General features: G+C 42.0%; 2 protein-coding genes across 5 annotated transcripts in view; one reads left to right on the top strand and one right to left on the bottom strand.

Annotated features, from left to right (window-relative positions):
* The window catches only part of LOC129744813 (uncharacterized), a 37,643-nt gene extending 27,674 nt beyond the window's left edge, over nucleotides 1–9,969 (top strand). For both annotated transcript variants that reach the window (XM_055737525.1, XM_055737527.1), the window contains exon 3: nucleotides 140–9,969. In XM_055737525.1, the coding sequence (XP_055593500.1) occupies nucleotides 4,057–8,820 (4,764 nt within the window). In that variant the 5' untranslated portion in view covers nucleotides 140–4,056 and the 3' untranslated portion in view covers nucleotides 8,821–9,969. The remainder of the gene's footprint in view (nucleotides 1–139) is intronic.
* A 193-nt stretch (nucleotides 9,970–10,162) lies between these two features.
* The window catches only part of LOC129744812 (uncharacterized), a 110,048-nt gene continuing 106,620 nt past the window's right edge, over nucleotides 10,163–13,590 (bottom strand). For all 3 annotated transcript variants that reach the window (XM_055737523.1, XM_055737522.1, XM_055737524.1), the window contains one exon: nucleotides 10,163–12,856. In XM_055737523.1, coding sequence (XP_055593498.1) covers nucleotides 10,252–12,856 — 2,605 coding nt within the window. In that variant the 3' untranslated portion in view covers nucleotides 10,163–10,251. The remainder of the gene's footprint in view (nucleotides 12,857–13,590) is intronic.

Consider the following 13,590-nt stretch of genomic DNA (forward strand, 5'->3'; position numbering starts at 1 on the left):
TAAGTTTTACCTTAGAAGGTGTATTTTTTATAGGACAAGGATATTATTTAAAAATTTTTTTGCTCAGATTGTAGAAACCAATGATTAAATGATCATTACCTGAAGTTGTAATTTGATTTGTTTATTCTAACTTTTCCAGACTCCAATTATGTTTTGGGCTCAACGGCCGTTTATCGAAATCTATATGGATTTTATTATGCTCATCGACGTTTTGCGAAATCCGACAGATGACCGGAGAGCGATGATCGCTTCGAAATCGCCGACAGTAGCAGTATATAAAAGAAAACTTTCCAAGTAGTCCGGAAAAGGCTTACGTATGTGTGGAGGTGAGCAAGAAAAACATCGTAGATTGTCGTACGAAACCGCCGTGGACTTCGAAGAATCAGCGGCAATGAAAACCGGGTTTTAAATTCCTCCTCGGGAGTTCAGTTTTAGAAAATCTTGGATTCATATTTATAAGTTGAGTGATATCTTTCTGTTTTGAGTTCAATGTTAGCCAATTATAATAAAAACTGCAAAGAATTGAATTTTTCATTAATTTATTTCTAATTGGGAAAGAAAAAGCTCTAGAATTAAATTACGTGCATATTGTTTTACATGTAGCTTGGAATTACAGGTCACTTGTAATTACAGTCCGCTTGCAAATACAGGTCACTTTAATTTACAGGCCTGTAATTTTATATGGTCACTGAAAAATAATTGTCCTCGACCTGTAAAATAACGGTAAATGTCCTGCTCCTTTTTGTTACAGGACATTTACTGTAATTTTACAGAAAATAATTTTTGCTGTGTACCTTTTTGGCTTTCACGATCGTTTACCTTGGCTATCTCGGTAAATTTTACCTTTTTATTATTTTCCGTGTATATGTTCAGAACAAAGTATACTTGTTTGTGTTATTATTCGAAAGTTGACACTAAAAGAGACCGTTTCCAGCAAAAAACCAAGGTTCTTAGATACACTAGGTTCTCCGACTTTCACAGTAGGCGAGGAGTGAGCGGGGCTCTCAATGAGTTTGTTTATTTTTTGCTCAGCTTTTCTGTGGTTTGTTGGTAAACAAACTTCATGAGTTCCGCATAGTCGCATAGCCTACATAGCCAAAATGGCTGAATCGGGAATTCGTTATTCGGGAACACCTCCTGAATATATACCCACCTTGCAAAAAACTGAAAATGACCCAAAAGTCACATGGGACATTCTTGGTTAGAACGGCAGTATAGCAGGTGTAAGAAATAGTGAAAGAAAGTGTCACATAAGCTTCAAAGATTCAAGGCATGAATTGGCCGTTTTGCATAATTTGCAATAATTTACCAAGCGTAAAACATACTTTTTAATACATTTTAATTAAATTAAATATTTGTCTTACCAGTACGGAATGATATATAGGTTTTATTTGGGTGCGCAGAATATGGGACATATGGGCAGAATTAGGAACAAATAGAAAATAGTGCGCAGAATAAGGGCCACTTGCATTTTTTTCCAAATGTTGTAAATAATCCACATTTCTTCTCCAAAATTGAGCTCGCATTATTTTTGCCGTTAAGTTTGTTAGTTAGCCCAACTGTACACGAAATTTTGAGGAAATTTATTGAAAGGTAAATTTTTCATAACTTAAAACATTTGAAAAATCCTTAACTGCGCAGAATTAGGGCCGTTCACGGTACATAACATTTATATTTTTGATTTTATACTCCACTGGTTACACCGTTTTAGGAGTATATCCTATGCTAGCTGTTGAGGTTGTTGATAACGGTTAGTTTAAATTTCGATGTACCATCCATATATATTTCCACAGTCAACTTCCATGTTTACTGATTAGTTTGCAGTTTAGCCGCTAGGCGATGTAGAAGAGAATGATGTTAAGAGATAGACAGATTAGGGCGCACTTTTGAAACGTGGTCAGACGTACGTGGTTGAATTGTTGAGTTCTTTGATGATTACCTGAAAATTAAGATATTTAACAATTGTAAGTAAACAATAATTAATTGAAATAGAAAAAGAAACATATACTTACCCGAATCATACTTACCAAAATTGTAGCAAAAACAGCGAGTTGGAAATTAGATGTTGGAAGGAGAATAAGAAAATTGAGGTTACGGAATTTGTGAGTTAATAATTAATAATGTAACGCAATCGAAATTGTTACTAATAAACTATTATAGCTTTTAGCAAAAGTTATACACAATCAACAGTGTTCTACGCTCAAAAGATCCGATCGAAATTCTCTTTCAACAATCTAAAAGAAATTCCTGAGATATGGAAGGTAAACAAGCGGACATAAACAAGGCTAGTTGCGCAGCTTGTAAGGCACCAGATACCGAGGAAATGGTGCAATGTGACCACTGTGATACCTGGTGGCACTTTGGATGCGTGGGAGTTGGCGACAGCATCAGCGAACGCAGCTTCACTTGTCCGGCGTGCCAAAAAGCCACGGCCATAGTATCAAGAACGGATAGTGCTAATACTAAGGCGGAAACTATAATACCCACAAGTGCGGTTGCCAGAAGTACATCAGCTTCTTCCCGGACTGGATCTCGGTTAGTCCTGCAACGACTCGAGGCGGAGAAAACATTGCGTGAAAAGGAGCTGCAATTCGAACGTCGAGATGAGGCAAGGAAACGCGAGCAAGAGCGGATACAGAAGGATGCAGAGTACGAAAGACGACAAATGCAAATTGAGGTAGAGTTCCTGAGGCAGAAAATTAAAGCGCTAGAAGTAGAGGACGATTCTGTAAGTGTAGCCAGAAGCCGTAAGTCTGTGCATAGCGGAATCAAGAAAGTGGAAGAATGGCGTAAGGGGCTACCACTTTTGGTTGCTCAATCGACCATGCAAGAACCGAGACGTCCGGAGTTAATTGATTTCCCAGGCAAGCTAGCCCACCAAGCTCATAATGGTATATCGGAAATTTCGAAGGTTGTCCGGAGCAGAGTACCCACACAGAGTGTTAATACCCGATTGGAACACAAAAATTCCCCCCTGATTGACTTTGGCCAAGCGACGAATTCGGTTACCAATTTATCCGGTCTGTCAAGAGAAGTTTGACCGAATGTTAGCACGATCCTGAATGACGTCGGTGTAGATAACAGAGGTGAACAACATCGATTCGGCGGTCATGCGGTGGCTAAACGTGATCATGGACCTACAACGAGTCCAACGCAGCGTCAGTTGATCTCACGACAGCTTATGTCGAGCGATTTGCCAGTTTTTTACGGGAATCCTGAAGATAGTCATATGACATTTAAGCGTCACTACTGTGCTACACTTGAAAAGGCTAACCGAATGCTGGGATTTGTCATACGTCTGAGTAAAGAATTTACAGACCCTGTTTGCCTGCGAGCTCTGTATTGCTGCCTGGTCCGTTCAATACTAGAATCTGCAAATCTTGTGTGGTGGCCATTTGAAGCTACTTGGGTAGCGCGTTTTGAAGCGGTTCAACGGAAATTCGTTCGTTATGCTCTGCGTGATCTACCGTGGGATAATCCTCGAAACCTGCCACCTTATGCACAACGTTGCGCTTTGCTTGGCCTTCACACGCTGTCGGATCGCCATTCCATCGGTCAATCACTATTTGTGGCGAAAATTCTCAGAAACGAAATCGACTGTTCCTGGATACTCTCCCGCTGTAATATTTATGCCCCAGAAAGAGCTCTGCGAAACCGTGACTGGCTTTCACTGGAATCGAGAAATACACGCTATGGCAGCAACGACCCCTTACGTTCCGCAAAAATCAGCTTCTTACGCCATTATGCTCTTTTTGACTTTAATGTCTCAACTGCAACATTTAAACGCTTGATCGAATCTAACATAAGTGACCAGTTAAGAAACAGCTAATTAGAAAACTCAAAATGTAAGTTTAGATAGACCTAGATTTAAGTAAACCATTAAGACACTTACGTCAGATGGACTTTTATAAACAATAAACAATAAACAATTGGCCCGTCTTCATAACTACATTCCGTACGACTTCCGAAGCGTGTGGATATAATGCAACGCAGAATCTCGTGAGACTGCAACGAGCGCTCAAAGGTGCCGCGTATGAAGCTGTGCGCAGCCGGCTTATGATGCCGGAAGCGGTCCCGCTTATTATCGAACAATTGGACACCCTTTATGGTAGACCAGAGCTATTAGTTCAAACGTTGTTGCAAAAGGTTAGGCAAGTACCGGCCCCCAAGGCGGATAAGCTAGAAACCTTGGTGACTTTCGGTCTAGAAGTGCAAAATCTTAGTTACCACCTGATTGCCGCGAACCAACAAGCACATCTCAACAATCCGACGCTGTTGTTTGAGTTAGTGGATAAATTGCCCACACATCTTCAGTTAGATTGGGGGCTGCATATGGAGAATATTGAGACGGTGGACCTACAATCTTTCTCAGCGTATATGGGTGTACTGGTAAGGGCAGCTTCCCGCGTCACGAGGAACCTTGAAAGTTTGCACCCAAAAATATCTCATAGACTCGGACGAGGCGAGAAAGGTAAAGAGAAAAATTTCTGCGGTGCCCATGCTGAAAAGGATCCTGATTCCGAAGGGGAAGGGCCAGATGGTTGGGAACAAGCTCCACAAGCCGTTATGGCTCACGTATCTAATGATGTGTCGGTGGACGGAGCAACGATGGTAGACGTTCCACACGTTGGAAGAGCGTTCAACCCAGCTTGCTTCATTTGTCAAAATGTGACTCATCGAGTCAAAAGCTGTCCAGAGTTTGGAAGAATGAGTATTGCAGATAGATGGAGGAAGGCACGAGATTTAAATATTTGTCGCTGTTGTCTCAGTTGCCATGGAAGACGACCTTGCAAATCTGCTAAGCAGTGTGGGATTGATGGGTGCCAAAAGAAACACCATCCATTACTACATGAAAACCGGGATGCCAACGTGGAACCTGAAGCAACAGGTGCTGTCAACAATCACCATCACTCAGAACCTTCCACACTGTACCGGATTCTGCCAGTAACATTGCACGGGAATGGACGGACTGTGCAAGTGTTTGCCTTTATGGATGAAGGTTCATCACTGACTTTAGTCGAAGAAGAAGTCATTAATCAGCTGCAGATTAAGGGGGACGCAGTGCCGCTATGCTTGCAATGGACAGCGAACGTAGCACGAAACGAAAAGAATTCGAAGCGGATCTCGTTGGAGATAAGTGGTCATTCAAATCCTGGACAACTATTTAAATTGAAGGACGTTCGCACCGTAAGATGTTTAAACCTTCCTAAACAAACAATTCAAGGCGCAAAGTTGGCTCAAAAATATCCTCATCTACAAGGGTTACCGATTCAGAGCTATGAGAATGCGATTCCAAAAATTCTAATTGGTAACGACAATCTTCACGTCGGAGCAACGCAGAGAATAAGGGAAGGAGCTATCGGTGAGCCGGTAGGGGCCAAATGTCGATTGGGATGGACAGTGTATGGCGCTCTGGAATACGGATCTCGTCGAGCGAACATGTTTCATATATGTGAGTGTGAACACGATTTGGAACTTCATGAGTTAGTTGAGGAATATTTTCGAATCGACAATTTGGGAATAAGAGCTACGAAAAAGCTGGATTCCGAAGAAACGAAGCGAGCCGAGCAGATTATGAAACGAACGACGAGACGAATTGAAGGCAGATTTGAAACTGGACTCATTTTCAAGTACGACTTTTTCGAGCTTCCGGATAGTATGCCGATGGCAGAACGCAGACTACAGTGTCTTGAAAGACGTATGGCTAAAGATCCAGTAATAAGTGAAAGCGTCCGACGCCAGATGAAAGAATATGTTGATAAAAAATACATACACGAAGCGACCGACGATGAGCTGCGGAGTGCAGATCCGCGAAAAACGTGGTATTTACCACTGGGAATCGCAATTAATCCGAAAAAGCCCTCCAAGATACGTATATTTTGTGATGCTGCAGCTAAGGTCGACGGTATCTCTTTAAACACAGTTCTAATGAAAGGACCAGATCTCCTTAGCTCTCTTCCCCGAATCCTTTTCGGGTTTCGAGAACGTCCGGTAGCGATATGCGCCGATATTAAAGAGATGTTCCATCAAGTTAAAATACGGAAAGAGGATCGAGACTGCCAAAGGCTATTGTGGCGTGAGAATGTAAAAGAGAGGCCAAAAATTTACATCATGGACGTAGCTATATTTGGATCGACTTGTTCGCCATGCTCTGCCCAGTACGTGATGAATCTCAACGCCAGCGAACACGAACAAGATTTTCCCGATGCGGCGGAGGCGATAAAGAAGCGGCACTATATGGACGATTGGATGGATAGCGTTGATGGTGTTGAACAAGCGGTTAAGCTAGCTCTTGAGGTGAGAACAATTCATTCGAACGGTGGTTTCCAGCTACACAACTGGTTGTCTAACTCCCCTGAATTTCTGAAACGGGTCGGGGCTTCCAACGGTTGTGCAGAAAAGCCTTTAAATCTAGACTGTAGCTCTACTGAACGGGTATTGGGAATGTTCTGGATTCCTAAGTCCGACATCTTCACGTATCAAAGCGCAATGAGAATGGACCAGGCACGACCGACAAAACGCGAGGTGCTCCGAGCGGTCATGTCGTTGTTCGACCCATTGGGACTACTGTCGTTTTTCGTTGTCCATGGTAAAATAATAATACAGGACATATGGCGGGCTAAAACTGAGTGGGATGAAAAGATTCCACACGAAATAAGCGAGAGATGGCAATCGTGGGCCAAATATTTTGAAGCGTTAAATGATGTACGTATTGAGCGATGTTATTTTCCAAATTATACCACTGATCAGTTAAAAGAATTGCAATTGCACGTTTTTTGTGACGCTAGCGATAGTGCCTATGCGTGTGTAGCGTACTTACGCGCAAAGGTCAAAGGGAAGGTTCTCTGTTCACTCATAGCCGGTAAAGCAAAAGTAGCTCCGTTAAAGGTATTGTCCATTCCACGATTAGAATTGCAGGCTGCCGTCATTGGAGCACGAATGCAAAACACGATCGTTGAATCTCATAGATTGGAGATTGAAAGAAGCGTATTCTGGACAGATTCGAAAACTGTTTTAGCATGGCTAAATTCAGATCAGAGAAAGTATACAAAATTTGTTGGCGTTCGCGTTGGCGAAATACTGTCTTCATCAAAATCCGAAGATTGGAGATGGATACCTTCTAAGCTAAATGTGGCGGACGACGCGACCAAATGGGGTAAAAATCCTAATTTTTCACCAGACAGTCGATGGTTTCGAGGACCGGAATTTTTGTCAGAAGATGAATCTGCCTGGCCAGCCAATACGAATTCGACCTGCGAAACCACAGAAGAAGTACAACACTGCCTCGTGCATATACTCGACAAAGTTTTGAAAATGGTTCAATGGGAGGATTTCTCTAACTGGGTGCGACTGTGGCGTGCTGTGGGATACGTGCATCGATACTGTGACAATTTTCGAGCTAGATTTCTTGGGCAGAAGCTGACAAGCGGACCACTTTCACAAAACGAGTTAATCAGATCAGAAGCGACTATTTTCCGGTGGATTCAAAAAGAAGCGTATCCTAAAGAGTTCAAAGCGCTGGCGCACGCGCTCTCGTCGAACATCAAAAGTGTGAAGCTGGAATCGTGTAGCCCGTTGAGAAAATTATCACCATGTCTAGACCACGAAGGAATTATCCGTTTGGAAAGCCGCATCGTAGCTGCCTCGTATACTTCGTTCGACGTCAGGTATCCAATTATACTACCCGCAAACCACGCTGCAACAAAACTGCTTATACATCGGTACCATCGTCGCTTGCTACACGGAAATCATGAGACAGTAGTTAATGAAGTACGTCAAAAATATCACATCTCTAACCTCAGATCCGTCTTGCGTAAGGTGGTCAAAGGTTGTTCATTTTGTCTGGTTAAGGGAGCTAGACCATTGGTTCCAAGAATGGCGCCACTTCCCGAAGCGAGGTTGCAAGCTTATATTAGACCATTTTCTTTCACGGGACTGGATTATTGTGGACCGTTCAACATCAGAATTGGCCGGGCCTCTGTGAAGAGGTGGATTGCATTGTTCACCTGTTTGACTATACGGGCCATTCATTTAGAAGTCGTGCATTCGCTCAGCACGGAATCCTGCAAAATGGCCATTAGACGATTCATCGTACACCGTGGGTCTCCGAGAGAAATATACAGTGACAACGGCACAAACTTCGTGGGCGCTCGAAATGAACTTTCCCGAGAGATAAAGGCAGAGGATTTATCGGAGTGTTTTACAAATTCAAACACCAAATGGATTTTCAACCCTCCTTTGGCTCCGCATATGGGTGGAGCGTGGGAGAGATTGGTGCGCTCAGTCAAAGCCGCGATGTGTGCCATGCAAATGACGAAAAACCCTGACGAAGAGACATTTGCCACCATCGTTCGAGAAGCGGAGGACATCGTGAACTCGCGACCTCTCTCTTTTATCCCAATCGAAAATGGACAGCAAGAAGCGCTGACACCCAACCACTTCTTGAAGTTAAGTTCGGACGGGGTGACACAGACGCCGAAAAGGTTGACGGACGATAGGTCAGCCCACCGTAATAATTGGAATCACCTCAACAATGCTGTTGATCAATTCTGGTACCGATGGGTACGTGAGTACTTGCCAACAATTACACGACGCACTAAATGGTTTCACGACACGAAGGAAATTGTACCTGGGGACCTTGTGATAATCGTGAACGAATCGGAGCGTAATGGATGGACAAGAGGAAGAGTGGTATCTGTATCGATGGCGGCTGACGGAAGGAAACGGCGAGCGGTAGTTCAAACATCTTCTGGACTTCTTCGGAGAGCGGTAGCTAAACTTGCACGATTGGATGTAGAAGGTAAAACTGGGTCTGATTGACGATAGTACCCAGTGTTACGGGTCGGGGAATGTTGAGGTTGTTGATAACGGTTAGTTTAAATTTCGATGTACCATCCATATATATTTCCACAGTCAACTTCCATGTTTACTGATTAGTTTGCAGTTTAGCCGCTAGGCGATGTAGAAGAGAATGATGTTAAGAGATAGACAGATTAGGGCGCACTTTTGAAACGTGGTCAGACGTACGTGGTTGAATTGTTGAGTTCTTTGATGATTACCTGAAAATTAAGATATTTAACAATTGTAAGTAAACAATAATTAATTGAAATAGAAAAAGAAACATATACTTACCCGAATCATACTTACCAAAATTGTAGCAAAAACAGCGAGTTGGAAATTAGATGTTGGAAGGAGAATAAGAAAATTGAGGTTACGGAATTTGTGAGTTAATAATTAATAATGTAACGCAATCGAAATTGTTACTAATAAACTATTATAGCTTTTAGCAAAAGTTATACACAATCAACAGTGTTCTACGCTCAAAAGATCCGATCGAAATTCTCTTTCAACAGCTAGCTAAACCCTAAAAAATCTATTTTAAACTAAAATGTATGTTTATAATGATTCCAGATTTAAATAATTATAAAACAAAATATGTACACAAACAAAACAAATTTTAAAATAATATTTATCCCAGTTTCTGTAACAATTTTATAAATCGATAGCAGTAGGTTGTTAGCCTAAGGTCCCCATCAGGCGATGGGGCTGCCATCTTGGACTTAGCTGGTGGGAGCCGCATTTCATACATTCAGCCGCTCGCTACGAGACAGACGCTGTTTGAGCCGCCCCTGACCTGAGGTACAGAAGCGTGCGGCCACCTTCTCGGTCTGCATGCGACCAAAGCATCCACCGGGGTTGGGTACCCAATCTCCGCTTAGATTACTCGCATCCCAGCCAGCCACGCCGTTGAAAAGTTACAAATCATGCGATAGCTGTGGCACTGTTTTTCGTCAATTTATAACGGTTTCTTTAAAAGAGAGCATTTGATATTTTACATTTCACAAATTTCAGACGACTTGTTGTTCGAGTTTGTACATCTGTTCATGTGGGTGATTATACCCTATTCTACTTTTTATTGCTATATTATCTATTATCTAAGGTTCTGATTATTAAATGATGTTTTCAATATTTCAGATGCGGAGTCGTGTCTGTACCACATTGCACTAAAATTGAGCGAGATTTAAGCCAACCTTATCCAGATTGCTGTATACAGTACAAATGTGAAATCGATGGAAAAATTACCTACTTCTAGATGTGCAATTTATGATGGAGTGTTCTTTCAATCCAGTGATATCTTGTAACAAATGAAAAGAGGAATATATAAACATACATGATAAATAATGTATTTTATTTATGATTATTCGCATATCACTTGCCATTTCCACACTTAACATGATTAATCTAATCAAATCAATCCAATCGTTCTTTCTTCAAGTTAATCAGCAACTCGTCATCGGATTCGGAGAATGATGATTCTGCAAGTTCTCTCTTAAAACTGGTTCTGATTTTTTTAGAAGTCCGTCGTATAGGTCTCCAATCTTCATCCTCCTGATCATCGGCACTGCTACTAGAAGGAACATAGCTTTTCCACTGCCGGCCTCTTTTCCGACGTTGAGGTGCATCAGTGTTGTGCGATACCTTTTGTATCAAGTACAATTGTTCTTGAATTTCGTCCACTTGGCTCGAAGTTAGTTTCGTCAGTTCGAGAAGCATGCTGCTGGATTTAGCTTCTAGGAAAGCCTTACAAGATACCTGCATCAGGTCTCCGTCATCATTTTCGTAGTGCAAAGGCATGAGAATGTCACGACTAAACCGGAGGGCTGCCATCTCTTGTTTGCTGAAGGCGTGTGCGTAATTGATAATATCTTCTATCGAGCCGTAAGAGGTACGGTGGATGTCAACTTTACTCAATATTAACCCATTGGGGAAAAGCATCTTTGTTTTAAGAAACACGCCACGGAAATCATCTAAATTCTTCCGTCGGAATTCAACGTCACAAGCATCGTGCACCAAAACTTGATGTCGATTCAGGAGTTCCAACTTTTTGAACTCACGTTTGCAGTAGCTACAGTTGTAGAGAGCAAAGTGCTGACGTATATGTTTGGCAATTTCATACTCACTATCTACTATTTGTCTGCAGTCACAAATATATCGAATGTTAAAATCTTTTGGCAATACAGAAAAACTAGTAGGTAATCCGACAAATTTGCACACATCGATATGATTCTCGTAAGAAAATCGACTATCGTAAACTATTTTGCAGTGGTTACATTTGTACCTGTCGTTGTTGTGCTCTAGCAACTGATTTAAGAATTCGTCGTCAATGTAGTCACAAGGATCTTCATAGTTGCTATTGCTGTGGTACGTTTTGAAGTGTTTGAGCATGTCTTTCATTTCACCACTAGACAAAACAAACGGACATTCACCACATTTGACGACATTTTGATAATCGACGCAAGCAAATGTTTCAAGGGGGTGTTTAGTTGTGATGTGCTCTTTCATATCGTGATATGTGGCAAAATGGTCACAGTGAAAACAACGAACCATTTTAAACAGTTTGAACATGAGCATGTTTTTCCCACTTTCATCCTTATGCTCCTTGTACCAGTGTTCGATTAGATCATCGCATGTATCACACTGAAGCTGGCAAAAGTTGCAAACGTATTTGATAAAATAGTCATATCGCCGGCGTTTCTCTTTCTCAATTCCGGTTTCGTCGAAAACCACTAAAGCCTGATCAGGATGGTGATCCAGAAAGTGATCTCTGGCCAATTCTGGCCTGTCAAATGAAGAGTAGCAGTCTTCGTGGCCACAGGTGTACCTTTTCCGCACCGTTATTGGTTCCCGTTCAATCAGCAGGCATTCCGGGTCCTGTAGCTCGTTGGGTCTGTTCGAGATGGGAGCGGAGTGGAACAAAGAAATTGTTGAAACTTCACTCTTCGGATGAGCGTCTGCAAAATGTGCCCCAAACGATCCATGATCAGATGATTTGTACGAACACTGTGAACATTTGAATTGATTGTCGGTAAGTTTATGATCATTAGTCATATGAAGAACCATAGATGCCCGTGTAGGTCGTACAGTTTCACAGAGGTCACAAATCCATTCCACATCCGGGGCAACTTTTTGGTATTTTTCTCGAATAGTTTCAATCGTGACCTGCGGCTCCTCTTTGTGGGTTGTTTTGATGTGATTCTTAAGCATGTTCTTGTCATGATCATAGTATGTACATCCACCACATTTGAACAAATTTTCCCCATGCTGCTTGAGGTGATTTTCAATAATATCAATGCATATTAAATCATCACACAGAATAGTATTGCAGTGCACGCAAGTGTAACGTCTTTCGCCCTGGTGTACTCGGCCAATATGACTTCGGAATTCAACCAATGAACGACTATCAAATCGACAGATACCACACTTGTACAATTTGGATGAATCTACATGATGAGGTACCGTCAATACTATTTCTGGTGGTTTCTCTACCGCAGATTCCGAAGGCTTTTTTTCTGATGAATGCTTTTTCAGATGACGCACCAAATTTTTCTTTACCTTAGTGCTGTATTTACAGAGAGCACAACTTATATCATCGGTAAAAATGTCAACTGGCGGGAGATTATTCACATCGGCTGGACCATACTTTTTCCTCTCTTTGCCAGCTAAAATGTCCTCGACGTAATCCTGTAGCTGACTACTGGTGACATCTTGGGGACAAACGACTACCAGGTCATTGTGGATATCCCGCTTCTTCGGATGCAGATAAGTTAGTATGACTTCCCTGCTATCGTGGGTATTCTGCATGTGCATGATCATCAGCTTTAGTATGTTGTTTTTCTCATCGCACAGGAAACACATGTATCGGTGCATGGCGTGCGATTTTATGTGCGTAACGAGCTCGTGTGCAGTATGATATTGGTCCGAACAATGACGACAGCGGAAGCGTGCTGTCTCAGCTCCCGCCACCGACAGCTGATGCTTCAGCAGGTGAAGATTCAATTTGACTGGATCGCTATAGCTGGTGAATGGAAAAATAAACAACAGTCAATAAAAAATCAATATTTAGAATTTGTATGGTAACTAGGTAGATATATTGATTATTGCTGAAATCTAGGATTGGCAATTTGATTATTGACCAGGGCGAGTACAGCTACGGATGTAAGCCGTTTGAGAAAAAGTAGACAAGAGGTACCAAAAGTTTCTGAGTGATGGAGAGTGGAGACGGAGCGCTTTTTGACAGCCAGTTATTCGCCTACCATGCCTACCATTACGATAACCTGTCACAAGATGGTCGATTCCGTGTTTTGGTATCTTAACACACCCGTAGCTGTACTCGCCTTGGTAGTGACGATCGCTGATGGAAGGAACAATCGCTAATGTAGAGTGTAGGAACTTACTGAGATATCAAATTAAACTTAGTTCACTATCACTCAGGCATATTATCCTAAAAGATGAAAATCCCGGAAAAAATATAAGGTACACCGGGGGCTGTCTCGTTTGAACTACGGTACGTTGCACATCGTGTGTGTGAGCTGAATCGAAATCTAATTTATTTTTCTTCTCTCCTTCCACACGCTATTGTCGAGCGGTGCAATGACCCACAACGATACACCAAGGTCATCGAAAAATGAAGTTCGAGTGCGGAAATATCACGAAAATTATGCTGGGCCATATCTCGTTATGGCTGAAACAAATGTCGGAAATATATCTGCTGCGAAGATTGCTAAAAGTCTGGTGAAGAAATTTGGTGAC

Source organism: Uranotaenia lowii, chromosome 2 (assembly GCF_029784155.1).
Source record: "Uranotaenia lowii strain MFRU-FL chromosome 2, ASM2978415v1, whole genome shotgun sequence".
Classification (NCBI taxonomy): Eukaryota; Metazoa; Arthropoda; class Insecta; order Diptera; family Culicidae; genus Uranotaenia; species Uranotaenia lowii.